Here is a 19,718-nt window from a genome sequence, read left to right as displayed (position 1 = left end):
ACGACACAGTATAGTAAGGCTTTTTTCTTTAAAAAACGACATAGTACAGTAAGGCTTTTTTCTTAAAAAAGGACATAGTACAGTAAGGCTTTTTTCTTAAAAAACAACATAGTATAGTAAGGCTTTTTTGTTTAAAAAAAAACGACATAATATAGTAAGGCTTTTTTCTGTTAAAAACGACATAGTATAGTAAGGCTTTTTTCTTTAAAAAGGACATAGTATAGTAAGGCTTTTTTCTTAAAAAACGATATAGTATAGTGAGGCTTTTTTTCTTAAAAAAACGACATAGTATAGTGAGGCTTTTTTTCTTAAAAAACGACATAGTATAGTGAGGCTTTTTTCTTTAAAAAACGACATAGTATAGTAAGGCTTTTTTCTTTAAAAACGACATAGTATAGTAAGGCTTTTTTCTTAAAAAAGGACATAGTATAGTAAGGCTTTTTTCTTTAAAAAAAACGACATAGTATAGTAAGGCTTTTTTCTTTTAAAAAAACGACATAGTATAGTAAGGCTTTTTTTCTTTTAAAAAACGACATAGTATAGTAAGGCTTTTTTCTTAAAAAAGGACATAGTATAGTAAGGCTTTTTTCTTTAAAAAAACGACATAGTATAGTAAGGCTTTTTTCTTTAAAAAAAAACGACATAGTATAGTAAGGCTTTTTTTCTTTAAAAAAACGACATAGTATAGTAAGGCTTTTTTTCTTTAAAAAACGACATAGTATAGTAAGGCTTTTTTTCCATAAAAAAACGACATAGTATAGTAAGGCTTTTTTCTTAAAAAACCGACAGTATAGTAATGCTTTTTTTCTCTTAAAAAAACGACATAGTATAGTAAGGCTTTTTTTCTTTAAAAAACGACATAGTATAGTAAGGCTTTTTCATAAAAAACGACATAGTATAGTAAGGCTTTTTTCTTAAAAACAATATAGTATAGTAAGGCTTTTTTCTTTAAAAAAACGACACAGTATAGTAAGGCTTTTTTCTTAAAAAAACGACATAATATAGTAAGGCTTTTTTCTTAAGAAAACGACATATTATAGTAAGGCTTTTTTCTTTAAAAAACGACATAGTACAGTAAGGCTTTTTTCTTAAAAAAGGACATAGTACAGTAAGGCTTTTTTCTTAAAAAACAACATAGTATAGTAAGGCTTTTTTGTTTAAAAAAAAACGACATAATATAGTAAGGCTTTTTTCTGTTAAAAACGACATAGTATAGTAAGGCTTTTTTCTTTAAAAAGGACATAGTATAGTAAGGTTTTTTTCTTAAAAAACGATATAGTATAGTGAGGCTTTTTTTCTTAAAAAAACGACATAGTATAGTGAGGCTTTTTTTCTTAAAAACGACATAGTATAGTGAGGCTTTTTTCTTTAAAAAACGACATAGTATAGTAAGGCTTTTTTCTTTAAAAAACGACATAGTATAGTAAGGCTTTTTTCTTAAAAAAGGACATAGTATAGTAAGGCTTTTTTCTTTAAAAAAAACGACATAGTATAGTAAGGCTTTTTTCTTTTAAAAAAACGACATAGTATAGTAAGGCTTTTTTTCTTTTAAAAAACGACATAGTATAGTAAGGCTTTTTTCTTAAAAAAGGACATAGTATAGTAAGGCTTTTTTCTTTAAAAAAACGACATAGTATAGTAAGGCTTTTTTCTTTAAAAAAAAACGACATAGTATAGTAAGGCTTTTTTTCTTTAAAAAAACGACATAGTATAGTAAGGCTTTTTTTCTTTAAAAAACGACATAGTATAGTAAGGCTTTTTTTCCATAAAAAAACGACATAGTATAGTAAGGCTTTTTTCTTAAAAAACCGACAGTATAGTAATGCTTTTTTTCTCTTAAAAAAACGACATAGTATAGTAAGGCTTTTTTTCTTTAAAAAACGACATAGTATAGTAAGGCTTTTTCATAAAAAACGACATAGTATAGTAAGGCTTTTTTCTTAAAAACAATATAGTATAGTAAGGCTTTTTTCTTTAAAAAAACGACACAGTATAGTAAGGCTTTTTTCTTAAAAAAACGACATAATATAGTAAGGCTTTTTTCTTAAGAAAACGACATATTATAGTAAGGCTTTTTTCTTTAAAAAACGACATAGTACAGTAAGGCTTTTTTCTTAAAAAAGGACATAGTACAGTAAGGCTTTTTTCTTAAAAAACAACATAGTATAGTAAGGCTTTTTTGTTTAAAAAAAACGACATAATATAGTAAGGCTTTTTTCTGTTAAAAACGACATAGTATAGTAAGGCTTTTTTCTTTAAAAAAACGACATAGTATAGTAAGGCTTTTTTCTTAAAAAACGACATAATATAGTAAGGCTTTTTTCTTAAGAAAACGACACAGTATAGTAAGGCTTTTTTCTTTAAAAAACGACATAGTACAGTAAGGCTTTTTTCTTAAAAAAGGACATAGTACAGTAAGGCTTTTTTCTTAAAAAACAACATAGTATAGTAAGGCTTTTTTGTTTAAAAAAAAACGACATAATATAGTAAGGCTTTTTTCTGTTAAAAACGACATAGTATAGTAAGGCTTTTTTCTTTAAAAAGGACATAGTATAGTAAGGCTTTTTTCTTAAAAAACGATATAGTATAGTGAGGCTTTTTTTCTTAAAAAAACGACATAGTATAGTGAGGCTTTTTTTCTTAAAAAACGACATAGTATAGTGAGGCTTTTTTCTTTAAAAAACGACATAGTATAGTAAGGCTTTTTTCTTTAAAAACGACATAGTATAGTAAGGCTTTTTTCTTAAAAAAGGACATAGTATAGTAAGGCTTTTTTCTTTAAAAAAAACGACATAGTATAGTAAGGCTTTTTTCTTTTAAAAAAACGACATAGTATAGTAAGGCTTTTTTTCTTTTAAAAAACGACATAGTATAGTAAGGCTTTTTTCTTAAAAAAGGACATAGTATAGTAAGGCTTTTTTCTTTAAAAAAACGACATAGTATAGTAAGGCTTTTTTCTTTAAAAAAAAACGACATAGTATAGTAAGGCTTTTTTTCTTTAAAAAAACGACATAGTATAGTAAGGCTTTTTTTCTTTAAAAAACGACATAGTATAGTAAGGCTTTTTTTCCATAAAAAAACGACATAGTATAGTAAGGCTTTTTTCTTAAAAAACCGACAGTATAGTAATGCTTTTTTTCTCTTAAAAAAACGACATAGTATAGTAAGGCTTTTTTTCTTTAAAAAACGACATAGTATAGTAAGGCTTTTTCATAAAAAACGACATAGTATAGTAAGGCTTTTTTCTTAAAAACAATATAGTATAGTAAGGCTTTTTTCTTTAAAAAAACGACACAGTATAGTAAGGCTTTTTTCTTAAAAAAACGACATAATATAGTAAGGCTTTTTTCTTAAGAAAACGACATATTATAGTAAGGCTTTTTTCTTTAAAAACGACATAGTACAGTAAGGCTTTTTTCTTAAAAAAGGACATAGTACAGTAAGGCTTTTTTCTTAAAAAACAACATAGTATAGTAAGGCTTTTTTGTTTAAAAAAAAACGACATAATATAGTAAGGCTTTTTTCTGTTAAAAACGACATAGTATAGTAAGGCTTTTTTCTTTAAAAAGGACATAGTATAGTAAGGTTTTTTTCTTAAAAAACGATATAGTATAGTGAGGCTTTTTTTCTTAAAAAAACGACATAGTATAGTGAGGCTTTTTTTCTTAAAAACTGACATAGTATAGTGAGGCTTTTTTCTTTAAAAAACGACATAGTATAGTAAGGCTTTTTTCTTTAAAAAACGACATAGTATAGTAAGGCTTTTTTCTTAAAAAAGGACATAGTATAGTAAGGCTTTTTTCTTTAAAAAAAACGACATAGTATAGTAAGGCTTTTTTCTTTTAAAAAAACGACATAGTATAGTAAGGCTTTTTTTCTTTTAAAAAACGACATAGTATAGTAAGGCTTTTTTCTTAAAAAAGGACATAGTATAGTAAGGCTTTTTTCTTTAAAAAAACGACATAGTATAGTAAGGCTTTTTTCTTTTAAAAAAAACGACATAGTATAGTAAGGCTTTTTTTCTTTAAAAAAACGACATAGTATAGTAAGGCTTTTTTTCTTTAAAAAACGACATAGTATAGTAAGGCTTTTTTTCCATAAAAAAACGACATAGTATAGTAAGGCTTTTTTTCATAAAAAAACGACATAATATAGTAAGGCTTTTTTCTTAAAAAACCGACAGTATAGTAATGCTTTTTTTCTCTTAAAAAAACGACATAGTATAGTAAGGCTTTTTTTCTTTAAAAAACGACATAGTATAGTAAGTCTTTTTCATAAAAAACGACATAGTATAGTAAGGCTTTTTTCATAAAAAACGACATAGTATAGTAAGGCTTTTTTCCAAAAAAACGACATAGTATAGTATGGCTTTTTTTCTTAAAAAACGACATAGTATAGTAAGGCTTTTTTCTTAAGAAAACGACATAGTATAGTAAGGCTTTTTTCTTAAAAAAAACGACATAGTATAGTAAGGCTTTTTCTTAAAAAAGAACATAGTATAGTAAGGCTTTTTTCTTAAAAAACAACATAGTATAGTAAGGCTTTTTTGTTTAAAAAAACGACATAATATACTAAGGCTTTTTTCTGTTAAAAACGACATAGTATAGTAAGGCTTTTTTCTTAAAAAACGATATAGTATAGTGAGGCTTTTTTTCTTTAAAAAAACGACAAAGTATAGTGAGGCTTTTTTCTTTAAAAAACGACATGGTATAGTAAGGCTTTTTTCTTTAAAAAACAACATAGTATAGTAAGGCTTTTTTCTTAAAGAAGGACATAGTATAGTAAGGCTTTTTTCTTAAAAAACTACATAATATAGTAAGGCTTTTTTCTTTAAAAAAAAACGACATAGTATAGTAAGGCTTTTTTTCTTTAAAAAAACGACATAGTATAGTAAGGCTTTTTTCTTAAAAAAGGACATAGTATAGTAAGGCTTTTTTCGTAAAAAAAAAACGACATAGTATAGTAAGGCTTTTTTCTTAAAAAACAACATAGTATAGTAAGGCTTTTTTGTTTAAAAAAAACGACATAATATAGTAAGGCTTTTTTCTGTTAAAAACGACACAGTATAGTAAGGCTTTTTTCTTAAAAACGATATAGTATAGTGAGGCTTTTTTTCTTAAAAAAACGACATAGTATAGTGAGGCTTTTTTCTTTAAAAAACGACATAGTATAGTAAGGCTTTTTTCTTTAAAAAACGACATAGTATAGTAAGGCTTTTTTCTTAAAAAAGGACATAGTATAGTAAGGCTTTTTTCTTTAAAAAAACGACATAGTATAGTAAGGCTTTTTTCTTTTAAAAAAACGACATAGTATAGTAAGGCTTTTTTTCTTTAAAAAACGACATAGTATAGTAAGGCTTTTTTTTCCATAAAAAAACGACATAGTATAGTAAGGCTTTTTTTCATAAAAAACGACATAGTATAGTAAGGGTTTTTTCTTAAAAAAACGACAGTATAGTAATGCTTTTTTTCTCTTAAAAAAACGACATAGTATAGTAAGGCTTTTTTCTTAAAAACAACATAGTATAGTGAGGCTTTTTTTCTTAAAAAAACAACATAGTATAGTAAGGCTTTTTTCTTTAAAAAAGGACATAGTATAGTAAGGCTTTTTTCTTTAAAAAAACGACATATTATAGTAAGGCTTTTTTCTTAAAAAAACGACATAATATAGTAAGGCTTTTTTCTTAAGAAAACGACATAGTATAGTAAGGCTTTTTTCTTTAAAAAACGACATAGTACAGTAAGGCTTTTTTCTTAAAAAAGGACATAGTACAGTAAGGCTTTTTTCTTAAAAAACAACATAGTATAGTAAGGCTTTTTTGTTTAAAAAAAACGACATAATATAGTAAGGCTTTTTTCTGTTAAAAACGACATAGTATAGTAAGGCTTTTTTCTTTAAAAAGGACATAGTATAGTAAGGCTTTTTTCTTAAAAAACGATATAGTATAGTGAGGCTTTTTTTCTTAAAAAAACGACATAGTATAGTGAGGCTTTTTTTCTTAAAAAACGACAGTATAGTGAGGCTTTTTTCTTTAAAAAACGACATAGTATAGTAAGGCTTTTTTCTTTAAAAAACGACATAGTATAGTAAGGCTTTTTTCTTAAAAAAGGACATAGTATAGTAAGGCTTTTTTCTTAAAAAAAACGACATAGTATAGTAAGGCTTTTTTCTTTTAAAAAAACGACATAGTATAGTAAGGCTTTTTTTCTTTTAAAAAACGACATAGTATAGTAAGGCTTTTTTCTTAAAAAAGGACATAGTATAGTAAGGCTTTTTTCTTTAAAAAAACGACATAGTATAGTAAGGCTTTTTTCTTAAAAAAAAAACGACATAGTATAGTAAGGCTTTTTTTCTTTAAAAAAAACGACATAGTATAGTAAGGCTTTTTTTCTTTAAAAAACGACATAGTATAGTAAGGCTTTTTTCCATAAAAAAAACGACATAGTATAGTAAGGCTTTTTTTCATAAAAAAACGACATAGTATAGTAAGGCTTTTTTCTTAAAAAACCGACAGTATAGTAATGCTTTTTTTCTCTTAAAAAAACGACATAGTATAGTAAGGCTTTTTTTCTTTAAAAAACGACATAGTATAGTAAGGCTTTTTCATAAAAAACGACATAGTATAGTAAGGCTTTTTTTATAAAAAACGACATAGTATAGTAAGGCTTTTTTCCAAAAAACGACATAGTATAGTATGGCTTTTTTCTTAAAAAACGACATAGTATAGTAAGGCTTTTTTCTTAAGAAAACGACATAGTATAGTAAGGCTTTTTTCTTAAAAAAAACGACATAGTATAGTAAGGCTTTTTTCTTAAAAAAGAACATAGTATAGTAAGGCTTTTTTCTTAAAAAACAACATAGTATAGTAAGGCTTTTTTTGTTTAAAAAAACGACATAATATAGTAAGGCTTTTTTCTGTTAAAAACGACATAGTATAGTAAGGCTTTTTTCTTAAAAAACGATATAGTATAGTGAGGCTTTTTTTCTTTAAAAAAACGACAAAGTATAGTGAGGCTTTTTTCTTTAAAAAACGACATAGTATAGTAAGGCTTTTTTCTTTAAAAAACGACATAGTATAGTAAGGCTTTTTTCTTAAAAAACTACATAGTATAGTAAGGCTTTTTTCTTTTAAAAAAAACGACATAGTATAGTAAGGCTTTTTTTCTTTAAAAAAACGACATAGTATAGTAAGGCTTTTTTTCTTTAAAAAACGACAGTATAGTCAGGCTTTTTTTTCATTAAAAAACGACATAGTATAGTAAGGCTTTTTTCTTAAAAAACGACATAGTATAGTAAGGCTTTTTTCTTAAAAAAGGACATAGTATAGTAAGGCTTTTTTCTTAAAAAACTACATAGTATAGTAAGGCTTTTTTCTTAAAAAACTACATAGTATAGTAAGGCTTTTTTTTAAATGACTATGCATAGTAAAAGTATTCAAATATTAGTAGTCTGATAACAGAAATATTTAGTATACATATGTTGATGACTATTATGTGACTAGTTATTTCTTACTTATTTTGTTGTTTATTTATTGATTATTCATTTGTGAAAGCTCATTTACATTTGTATAATGAAAAAAAATATATAATCAATTCATTTCAATTCAAATCTTGTTTGTGCCGACGACAGCTAATACTTCTCTGTGGTGGCTACGCTGTACCCAAGCAATATTTTTTTGTAGCATCTGATTTTTTTGTGTGTGTTTCAAAACATAAAAACTAAAGTGGATCCTCAGTTGGCTTTATCATATCCCACACAACACTGTTCACAAGCTTCAACTCCCGGAGATGATTTCCCCATTTTTTGAGCGTGCTTCAAAGCAAGCACAGCTTTGGATTGGCCAATCTCAAAGCGGCCTGCAATCATTCCTCGTCAAAAACACCAGACATCTCTTAAGACGAAGACGAAGATGAAGAAGACAGAGGGAGAGTCCTTGACTGCAAGCTGAGCCTCCAGCTTGTTTGTGCTGCTTTTAAAAGCCAACGTTGCCATTGAAAAGGCGAAGAGACGATTCTTCTTCTTCTCTTGACGCGCATCATCAAGAGATGGAGTAAAAAGGGCGGACTTGAATGATCGAGGGTGCTGAGATGGAGTCCTGACGAGAGCCCTGCCCTTCTCATATGCTTTGCCGAGGGTTGCCAGGATCAATTAGGCTCTGGCAACACACGTCAGTTTGTTATGCCGCCAGTGTTTTTCCATGCCTTTGTCAGCTGTTACCTTGTTCAAAGTCTTAGGCACTTCAATAGGCTTCTCTGATTGGGTAATGATTGGGTACACACACGGTCATTTTCACATGGTAGCGTTGCTACGACGGATACGTTTTTTTTTTTTTTTTAAATGACCATGTATTGTATAGCTTTTTTTTAAATGACCATGTAGAGTAAGGCTTTTTTTTTTAAATGACCATGTATAGAAAGGCATTTTTCTTGAAAAACGACCATGTATACTAAGGCTTTTTTTAAATGATAATGTATACTAAGGCTTTGTTTAAAAATTAGCATGTATAGTAAGGCTTTTTTTAAAATGACCATTTATAGTAAGGCTTTTTTTTTTTAAAGGACCATGTATAGTAAGGCTTTTTTTCTTAAAAAAATGACCATGTATAGTAAAGCATTTTTTTTAAAAAGACCATGTAAAGTAAAGCTTTTTTTTTCAAATGACCATGTATAGTAAAGCTTCTTTTTTTTTTAAATGACCATGTATAGTAAAGCTTTTTTTTTTTTAAAAAAGACCATGTATAGTAAGACTTTTTTTTTTAAATGACCATGTATAGTAAGGGTTTTTTTCTTTAAAAAATGACCATGTATAGTAAGGCTTTTTTTAAAAAAAAAAGACCATGTATAGTAAGGCTTTAAAAAAAAAAAAGACCATGTATAGTAAGGCTTTTAAAAAAAAAAAGACTATGTATAGTAAGGCTTTTTTTCTTAAAAAATGACCATGTATAGTAAGGCTTTTTTCTTTAAAAATGACCATGTATAGTAAGGCTTTTTTAAAATGACCATGTAAAGTAAAGCTTTTTTTAAAAAATGACCATGTATGGTAAGGCTTTTTTCTTTAAAAAATGACCATGTATAGTAAGGCTTTTTTTTAAATGACCATGTAAAGTAAAGTTTTTTTTATAAAAATGACGTGTATAGTAAGACTTTTAAAAAAAAAAATGACCATGTATCGTAAGGCTTTTTTTTCTTAAAAAATAACGATGTATAGTAAGGCTTTTTTTAAATGACCATGTATAGTAAAGCTTTTTTTGAATGACCATGTATAGTAAGGCTTTTTGTTAAAAATGACCATGTATAGTAAGGCTTTTTCTTAAAAATGACCATGTATAGTAAGGCTTTTTTAAAATGACCATGTATAGTAAGGCTTTTGTCCTTTTTTGCATATGTCCTTTCTGTCATTAAAAAGCATGTTCTCATCGAAATATAATTATTTCTTTTGTCAAATTGAATATTTTGATATTTTGCATTTACAAAGACAGGCACATTAACTTCCTTATATATTGACCCAAATGTGCAATCCAGCAGACGATCCTTTCGATTCATACACTATCTAAAAAATGCCACGAGTGATGATTTTTCTTATTATTTTTCCTTCAAAGTAACACATTTGTACTCCCTTTTAAAACCATGAATATAGAGGTGAAATTTTTGAATCAGTGGGCGGCTTATACAAGAAAAATTATAAAATTCAACGATTTTAAGACAATTTGAAGGGTACGGCTTATACGCGGAGGCGGCTAATATACGAGAAAAAAAGGGAAATTAAAGCTATTGTGTTGTAAACTACAACAACAACAAAATAAACTTAAAACCAATGGAATAGTATCAAGTATTAGGTCTATTCACCCTGGTGTTTATGGAGTTCTACTGGGATGTGTGCCCATATTAATGGATCTAGTCAAGCGTATGCTTGTCGCTGTAACGACTTGGTGATGCTCCAGCACAAACCTGCGCTACTTTACGTCCCAGCGGAAAGGAAGAGTGGGCGGAGGGAGGGGCTTTGCCAAATCCACAACACAAACACACACACACACACAGGCAGTCGCAAGTTAAACCGACAAGCTGGCGCTGATCGTTGGCCGGCGTCGCATCGGCAATTGTTAAATGTTTAACAGAACGCTCATCATTTTGCTCCACATGAGCCTCCATTTTTAGGAAAGGTGGAAAGAAATCAGCTGCTGTTTTGGTTTGGAGTTTACTGGGAATTAGTCATTAGACCAATAGGAAGAATATGTATTGTTAAGAAATTCTGTATACTGATATGTAGTTTTAAATTTCATTTGAATATTTAGATTTTAAATTTAACATTTCAATGTAGATTTAGATTTAACATTTCAATGTAGATTTAACATTTCAATGTAGATTTAACATTTCAATGTAGATTTTGATTTAACATTTAGATTTAACATTTAGATTTAACATTTAGATTTAGACTTAACATTTAGATTTAACATTTAGATTTAGACTTAACATTTAGATTTAACATTTAGATTTAGACTTAACATTTAGATTTAACATTTAGATTTAACATTTAGATTTAACATTTAGATTTAACATTTAGATTTAACATTTAGATTTAACATTTAGATTTAACATTTAGATTTAACATTTAGATTTAACATTTAGATTTAACATTTAGATTTAACATTTAGATTTAACATTTAGATTTAGACTTAACATTTAGATTTAGACTTAACATTTAGATTTAGACTTAACATTTAGATTTAGACTTAACATTTAGATTTAGACTTAACATTTAGATTTAGACTTAACATTTAGATTTAGACTTAACATTTAGATTTAGACTTAACATTTAGATTTAGACTTAACATTTAGATTTAGACTTAACATTTAGATTTAGACTTAACATTTAGATTTAGACCTGAGATTTAGATTTAGACCACAGATTTAGATTTAGACCAGAGATTTAGATTTCATTGAAAATTTAGATTTAACATTTAGATTGCATTGAAAATTTAGATTTAACATTTAGATTTCATTGACGATTTAGATTTAACATTTAGATTTTATTGAAGATTTAGATTTAACATTTAGATTTAGATTTAACATTTCGATTTAACATTTCGATTTAACATTTCGATTTAACATTTCGATTTAATATTTTGATTTAAAATTAAAATTTAACATTTATATTTAACATTTTGATTTAAAATTTAAATTTCGATTTCATATTTAGATTTTGATGTAATATTTAGATTTCACATTTAGAATAAGCATCTACTGCATATAGGGTTTAGATTTAACATTAAAATTTACAATTCAGATTTACCAATTAAATTGACCATTTACCTTTAGCACTTGTATAAAAACTCAAGTTCCTAAACATTGTTGTAAATGTGCAACAACAAAAAAAGACTAAAATTTTCACACCACATTTGAAACACCGTGTAGCTTCTAAATACAAAAAAAACAAACGGCACACCACAGTACTCATGTACCTCTTACCTTTAAACTGAAGTTTACAATGTACCACTGAAAATGCCATGCAATTTACTACCAGGCGTGGGACTCACAATCCAAAAGAAAAGCCCTAAAATAAACAAAAACAAATATCTGACATATTGACGTCAATACAAAACTCCAAGAAAAAAATGTCTGCCATATTAACGTCGATACAAAACTAAATGTGTGCAAATGTGAGTGGAAAACAAAAGCTGAAAATTTGGTGCCACTTCCAAGTCTTCCTCCCTCGAGAGTTCCCAAACTCCGAACGGCTCATTTAGCCTTCACTCGTTAATTAAGACAATTGATTGGTTGGAGTAATGGGTCGCCTGGATAAGCATACCCTAATGAGACGGTAATTGAAAAGTATCGGTGCCGGAACGGCCCCGAGGCCGATAAAAACGGGGGGGGGACGTTGCCGCCACGGCAAGACTTTGGCTTTCCTTGGCCTCCATTTATTTCTCCTTCTTCACTTTGACTCTGACGGGCGAAATCCATCGGATAAACGATCATCCCGACGGGCTCGGAAGGCACACTATCATCCGTCAAAACATTCTCCGTGAAAAAATGTGGCCGTCCAGTCCGGCTATTATTAGTCTCGGCGGAAACTTGGAACTCACATAAAACTGGGATGACAGCCAAGCCATTTTCACAAAAGTTGCCTTCAAATTTAAGAGTTACCGTATTTTCTCACATATTAGCCGACTCCGCGGTAGACTTTTTTTTTGCATGGCAACGCGCTTGTAACATAACAAACAAATTTAAATGAACTTGGATTACGATAGAGACACTCAAAGTTTTAATCTAACCTTACACTAAACTTATTTCTCATTTTGTTTTAAATTTTTATTTATAATGTAATGTCTCTACGAGCACTGGGCGGAGCGTTGCATTTTTTTCAGTGTTTTCCTGTTAGTCAGTGCGAATGGCGGAGCGATCGCTAATACGAGAGGAGTATATACTACTTCTCGTTGGCAAGTGGTCATGCGTTATCCTATTGTGAGGACAATTGTGTGCATCATTTTGGGAATATTTTGAAGGGAAGACAAAAGCAAACAACCCTCGATAGGTTGCATCTGAAAGTCAAGGTGGAGGTGGGGCAAATCGTGTGCGGTCGATTTGTCGCCGGTCTTTTGGTCACCGGTCTTTTGGTCGCCCGGACTGCGACAACGGGCGACCAAAAGACCGACGACCAAACAAGGTAAAACAACACGGTCTACGCATCAATAAAAGCCAACAATGGCCATGAGCAGTTACACTGAGCCGACGTGTGAGTGTAGAAGAGTTTGTATATACATGCGTTGTCCCTTTAAGAAGTTACGTCAGTCAGGGTCTTAACAAGTTCTCTAACAAAAAAAACAATAAAAGTCTGGGAAATTTGGAGCTTTTCTTTAGCCTAATAATTACTAGGGCATTAAGTATGACTAAATAGTAATTCACAGTTTGTATTTAGGGAATTTGAGCAACGATTTAAATGGTAATTATCAATAACCTTCCGGGTGACCAAAAGACCGGCGACCAATCGACCGTGTACCGGGGCAAATACAGTGGTACCTCGTCATACGACCGTTCGTCATACGGAATGCTCGTCTTACGGGGGAAATTTCGATCGAATAATTCGCCCGTGATGCGGTCAAAGTTTCGTGATGCGACCACGCCAGGTTGCCATGGCATTTTTTTTGGCATATCTTTCGTGTATAACAATATTTACGAGCACCGGATGAGCTATTCAGACCAGGAAACGCACAACGCGCATGCGCGGTGAAAAGAGGGCTTTCTGGGTAATGAAGTATACTCGTGCTCGCAAAAGTATCCCCGGTAGCAACTCTATCATAGGCGCCGTTCGAGGGATGCGAACACAGATGCTACAAGCTAAAAGGAGCCGCTAGCCAGCGCCCCTGAAGCTCCCATGAGCAGCGGGGCGATCGCTGATAAAAGACTCTGCTCGTTGGCTGCTCATAAGAACATCGGGGGCACTGGCTCGCAACAGCATCCCCGGTAGCAACTCTATCATAGTCGCCGTTCGAGGGGATGCGAACACAGATGCTACAAGCTAAAATGAGCCGCTAGCCAGCGCCCCTGTAGCTCTCATGAGCAGCGGGGCGATCGCTGATAAGACTGCTTGCTGCTCGTTGGCAAGTGGTCGTGCGTTCTCCGATTGTGAGGACATTTGTGTGCATCATTTTCGGAATATTTTGAAGGGAATAGTACGACAGCAAACAGCCCATCGATAGCGAACGTGAGGGTGGAGTGTTTGTTCTGTTTACGAGGGCGTTGTGTGGAGGAAAAAAAAAAACGAAGCCCCTCTCCCCTTGGCGAAATCCGGCCAATTTTAGTTAGATTAAACACTTTATTTCTATTAAACCACTCGTTATTTATTACTTTGTCAATATATGGCGAATTATAAGAAATACAACTTTTTTTTTCAATCCAATATCCTGTTTCTGGTGTTTTTTTCAGAGAGTTGGAACGAATTAATTTGTTTCCCATTCATTTCAATGGGAAACTTTACCTCGAGTTACGAGTAACTTGTCATACGAGCTCAGTCCCGGAACGGATTAAGCTCGTATCTCGAGGTACCACTGTAGAGCCAACCCGGGAGAAGAAAGGTATCAAAATGTAAAACAAAATTAGAAATAAACTTATTTTTGAGTGTGTCTGCATCGTAATCCAAGTTCCTTTAAAAAAAAATTATGTTATGAGCGCGTTGCCATGCAAAAAGTCCCCCCCACTCTCTCTCCTCCACGAAATCCGTCTAATTTTAGTACAATTAAACACATTTTAATGCTATTAAACCACTAGTTATTTTTTACTTTGTTAATAGATGGCGAATTAGAACAAATAAAAATGTTTTTCCAATTCAATATCCTGTTTTTGGGTGTTTTTTGAGGGTTGTAACAATTGAATTAGTTTTTAGTTCATTTCTATGGGAAACGTTCACTTGAGTTACGAGAAAATCGACATACGAGCTCAGTCTCGGAACGAATTAAGCTCGTATCTCGAGGTACCACTGTACAGTATTTTGAAAAAAAAGTTTTGAGTGTTCTACTGGTTACTCTCTTCCTCCTCTTGTCACTCGCCCAACGGCACAAAACTAAAGCAAAGGCATCCTCCCATCCATTTCGTGCTTTGTGCCGAAATGGCTACGACGACAAGGACATTACTCACTTACAAAGCAGGTTTGCCTTTATGTTACAAATGCAGTGGCACCTCCGCTGATATTGTTCACACGACTGCCAATGATTTATACCAGTATTGCCAACCAGTGCAAACTCCACACAGGTGGACTGACCTAGATTTGAACCCAGGTCTCCCACTAAGAGGCCGACACCCTGTGACCGGACGTTTGGTCACCCGGACATTTGGTCGCCCGGACGTTTGGTCGCCCGGACGTTTGGTCGCCCGGACGTTTGGTCGCCCGGACGTTTGGTCGCCCGGACGTTTGGTCGCCCGGACGTTTGGTCGCCCGGACGTTTGGTCGCCCGGACGTTTGGTCGCCCGGACGTTTGGTCGCCCAGGTGAATATAAATTTGAGAGCTGGTTTCAACAGTAAATATTTAGATATTAAACTCTCTCTCTCATGAATATAACTTTGAGAGCTGGTTTCAACAATAAACTCTCCGTCATGTTGTCAAACGTCCGGCGACCAAACGTCCGGCGACCAAACGTCCGGCGACCAAGCGTCCGGCGACCAAACGTCCGGCGACCAAACGTCCGGCGACCAAACGTCCGGGCGACCAAACGTCCGGGCGACCAAACGTCCGGGCGACCAAACGTCCGGGCGACCAAACGTCCGGGCGACCAAGCGTCCGGGCGACCAAACGTCCGGGCGACCAAACGTCCGGGCGACCAAACGTCCGGGCGACCAAACATCCGGGCGACCAAACGTCCAGGCGACCAAACGTCCGAGTACCCCGACACCCTAACCACTTAGCCGCTGGGCCGCCCGGCAAACAAAATATATTTTTAAATCATGTTCATCCAATATTAAAGTGCAAAATTGCACCATTGCGTCGTGACGTCATAGCGCCATGGCGGCGTCAACTTGCAGTTTCGTGCATGTTCTGTTTTTATGCACATATAAGCCGTACCCTCGATTCAGTCATCATTTTTTGTCCGACAAAAGCGGCTTATATGCGAATAAATACGGTAAACTAAAAAGGGGAGAATCTGGAAACATAATATACATGTTCTTTAGTCTAAAATAAACAACCTGTCACAGGTGCTCGTTACATCAGTCCTTTCATCTAGGCCAAATGAAGAGGCTTGCTTCTATTCGGCGCCCTTTGTTGCTAATGAGATGCATCTCAGCTGCCCTTATTCGGTCCTGATCTCTATTTTTTATCCTATAAATATTTATTCATGTGTGTAGCACATATATATAGCAGGACATCATTGAAAAAACAAGTTCAGTACTAAAAATTATTTGAAAATCCAGATTAATCCTCTGTGGAAATACTGAAAATGCCAGAAATTTTACATTCACGTATCAGGTTAAAAATGCTTTTCATGTCCATTCCAGCCAAAATCCATCAAAAACAGTGGCAAGATTTTTTTCCCCCACTCATGTTTGCCCACCTACGAGGACTGCATTTTTTTATCGTTTCTAATATGCAAGTGAACATTGTTCATTCTTATCTTGGGTTGGTAAAGATGTAGTAAACATTGGCGGGAAAGAGCAAATGAGAAGCAGCCGGCAGGATGTTGGGGCAGAGCGCTACTGACAGAGAATACTAACTTCCATCTTGTGTCAGCCGTGCCTGACGAAGAGGAGAGCGGCGGCTACGGCGCTCGGATAGAACAAAAAATGCTGTCAATCATCCAATAGTCGTGCATCAGCAGACATTTCGCGCAGTCAACTAGTATTGTTCGATGGAATCAAATCCTTCCAAACTCTGACATGCAGTTTTGCAGGATGTAAATGGTAGTTTCAGGGTTTTGGAGGACGTCCAGTAGCAAATATCGAATTCCTTTACAATAACAAACAGCTAAATATTGATTGTCAAGAGAGAAAAATGACAAAATAACAACTGGCAACAAACCCAACAACCCAAATACAGTGATACCTCTACTTACAAATGCCTCTATTTACAAATGCCTCTACTTACAAATGCCTCTACATACAAAATTTTCAGGTTACGAAACATTTTGATAAGGAAATGACAGTTATAATGTAGGAAAACAAGACCCACGTTAACGAAATCCCCCAATACATTTCCTGTATCCGTTATTTTATTTTGAAATGGTCGCGGTAGCGTAGCGTCCGTCACACAACGGCCTCCCATTGGCTGTCACCAAACAAATCTCCAAGTTTTAGCTTCCATTATTGTTTTTACTTTATTTATCCCTGGAGAAAGCAACTTTGTTCTTCAGTCATCATTTGACATGTAGGTGTATTGGTGTGCTAACGTTAGCTTCTTCCTGACAGTACACTCCTGTTTTTGCATGCTTTTTATCATTTTTTTTCCCACATTTGTGTGTTTCTCTCATCTTTCTTACACAACTGGGACACGCTGGTCATTTTTAAAGCGTTTAATCGGTAGGTTATTTTTTGGGAGTACTGTGGAACGAATTTGAGAATTCACTTATAAAATACTGCTCCATTTACAACAACAAAAATCAAAGTTTTCCCACAAAATACAATATTCTGCTTCAGTGCACAAAGTCCACTATTCCAGTACTTCCCATTTTAAAGGGTTTAGTTGGTAGTTTTTTTTTAATACCATGGAACGAATTACAGAATTTACTTCTAAAATACTGCTCTATTAAAAAATATCCAAGTTTTACCACAAAAGCCAATGTTTCCCTGCAGTATCCAATCATCAGTCCACAGTCCACAATTTCAGTACTTCCAATTTTAAAGGGTTTAGTTGGTAGTTTTTTTTTGGAGAGGGGGGGGGCTTACCATGGAACAAATGACAGAAGTTACTTCTAAAATACTGCTCTACACCCCCAAAAAATATATCCAAATTTTACCACAAAACCCAATATTTCCCTGCAGTATCCAATCATCAGTACACATAGTCCACAATTGCAGTACTTCCAATTTTAAAGGGTTTAGTTTATAGTTTGTATTTACCATGGAACAAATGACAGAATTTACTTCTAAAATACTGCTCTACCCCCCCAAAAAATATATCCAAATTTTACCACAAAACCCAATATTTCCCTGCAGTATCCAATCATCAATACACATAATCCACTATTGCAGTACTTCCAATTTTACCCCATTCTATGTGATCTAAAAGATTTCAAAAATGATTTCATTCAGAATTAATCAACAAGTGGCCTATTTCTTAAATACTTAAAAAACAAGACTTTTTCATTTCTTGTTTTAATTACTTCTTATTTTGGATTAAACCAATTACCCTGTCTAAATCCGCACCATTTTGCGTCGATAAAACTCTTTTTTCTTCCATTCATATTTTTTTCTACATCATTATTTTTTTTTTTTAACCCCAAATTTAGTCACCGGTAACCCTGTTGTGTGGGCGGCATTATCCGCCCCGCTCCCCAGCACAAGGCGGGCGTAAACCTTACCGCGTCCGCTGATGTGATTCTCCGCGTGTCCGTGTCCGCTGTGCCTGGTGGTGGACACGCAAAGTCCCACATAGTGCAAAGTCCCCAGCAGTATTCTGAAGGCTCCCATTGCGCTTCTTCTCGTGGCTGTGTCTTCTTCTCGAGCTCACATGGGGCGGAGGGAGGTTCTCCCGAGGTTCCTGCGTTAAATCCACGTACAAAGGGGGTCTTCTTCGTCGGCGTCAAAGTGGTAGACGCTTCGGGTCCTTCCTGCTCCGAGCGTCAAAACGGGCAACTGAGCTCGCTCGCTCGCTCGCTCGGGGGATGACCGACTAGCCTACGCCCGCCCCGCGTGAGGCTCTATTTGCCGCGGAAGGAGACGTCACGGCTGGGTGGTGCTGTGGCTCAACGTTCATTGTTAGGGAGAATTAACCCCATCGGCGCATGGATTTAGGGCTTCCTAAAAAATGACATTAAAACACTTTTCGTGAGTTTTGTCTTGTTTTGTTGCTGACGATGACGTGTGTCTTTAAGGCAGCTGGCTAAGCTAACGAGGTGGGGGCGGGGTCAGCACACCTGCAGATGATTGACAAGTGATTGTCCAAGTGTCACGTGGTTTGTTTATCCTTGCTTACTGCCTTGATTGCGCAATACTTTGCTGAAAATTTTTATTTTTTGGGGTGTTTTGTACTTTGAAAACTCATACCTGTCAACTTCGGCCAATTGATACCCTTATTAATGATTGCAATTCCCATTATTAAGCGATTAAAAAACAAAAAAATCAATGCAGTAATTATTTACTCACACAGGGCACACTTAAGTCTAAAATGTTCTCCAAAGTGGACAGGGTGACCAATCAGTACGCACTAAATTCAAGATTCTGTATATCTCGCTGTATGATGCTGACAGGATGATTGTTTAGGTACATTGCTTGCTGACGGTGAATGTGCGTGCACATATCATTAGTTCGCAGGTGTCAAAGTGGAGGCCCGGGGCCCAAATCTGGCCCGCCGCATCATTTTGTGCGGCCCGAGAAAGTAAATAATGAGTGTCAACTTTCTGTTTTCGGATTAAATTCAAATGAAGAATATAGATGTGTATTATATTTCCTAATTTTCCCCTTTTTAAATGAACAATTGCAATTTTTAATCCAATTTTTTCTTTTCATGTTTTTAGTTCAAAAATGTGTGTAAAAATCAATATATAAAAATATTTTCATTTCTCCACTTAAATATTGAACATAATAAAAAATATATTTTGAAATGAAAAACAAATGATTAACAGACGTTTAAAAGTATGTTCTGTTCTCCACTTAAATATTGAACATAATAAATAATATATTTTGAAATGAGAAACAAATGATTAAAAGACGTTTAAAAATATTTTCATTTCTCCACTTAAATATTGAACATAATAAAAAAATATTTTGAAATGAAAAACAAATGATTAAAAGACGTTTTCCTTACTCAGAAAAAAACGTAAACGTAATTAACATTCTATTTTGTTTATTACAGTTTTCTAATCTTGTGAATCTTCAATACAAATATTTTCGCTATACTATCTTGTATTTGTTTTTAATGTTTGATCATTTTATTATTATTAAAATAATAATAATTTTCTATGAGTTTTGGATCATATTTTTTTTAAATGAAATGTCTTAGTTTTATATCAGCAAGGTCGGTTTGAAAAAGAAAATTAAATAAATAATTAAATGAATGAAATTAAATCAGTTTTTAC

General features: G+C 33.2%; 1 protein-coding gene across 1 annotated transcript in view; it reads right to left on the bottom strand.

The window, feature by feature from the left end:
* The window catches only part of vstm2la (V-set and transmembrane domain containing 2 like a), a 47,255-nt gene extending 28,781 nt beyond the window's left edge, over positions 1-18,474 (bottom strand). Inside the window, exon 1 of the mRNA XM_077614010.1 lies at positions 18,003-18,474. Within this exon, the coding sequence (XP_077470136.1) occupies positions 18,003-18,111 (109 nt within the window). The 5' untranslated portion in view covers positions 18,112-18,474. The remainder of the gene's footprint in view (positions 1-18,002) is intronic.
* Positions 18,475-19,718: the final 1,244 nt, after the last annotated feature.

This window comes from Stigmatopora argus, chromosome 1 (assembly GCF_051989625.1).
Source record: "Stigmatopora argus isolate UIUO_Sarg chromosome 1, RoL_Sarg_1.0, whole genome shotgun sequence".
Taxonomy (NCBI): domain Eukaryota; kingdom Metazoa; phylum Chordata; class Actinopteri; order Syngnathiformes; family Syngnathidae; genus Stigmatopora; species Stigmatopora argus.
This window is presented reverse-complemented; position numbering and strand designations above follow the sequence as displayed.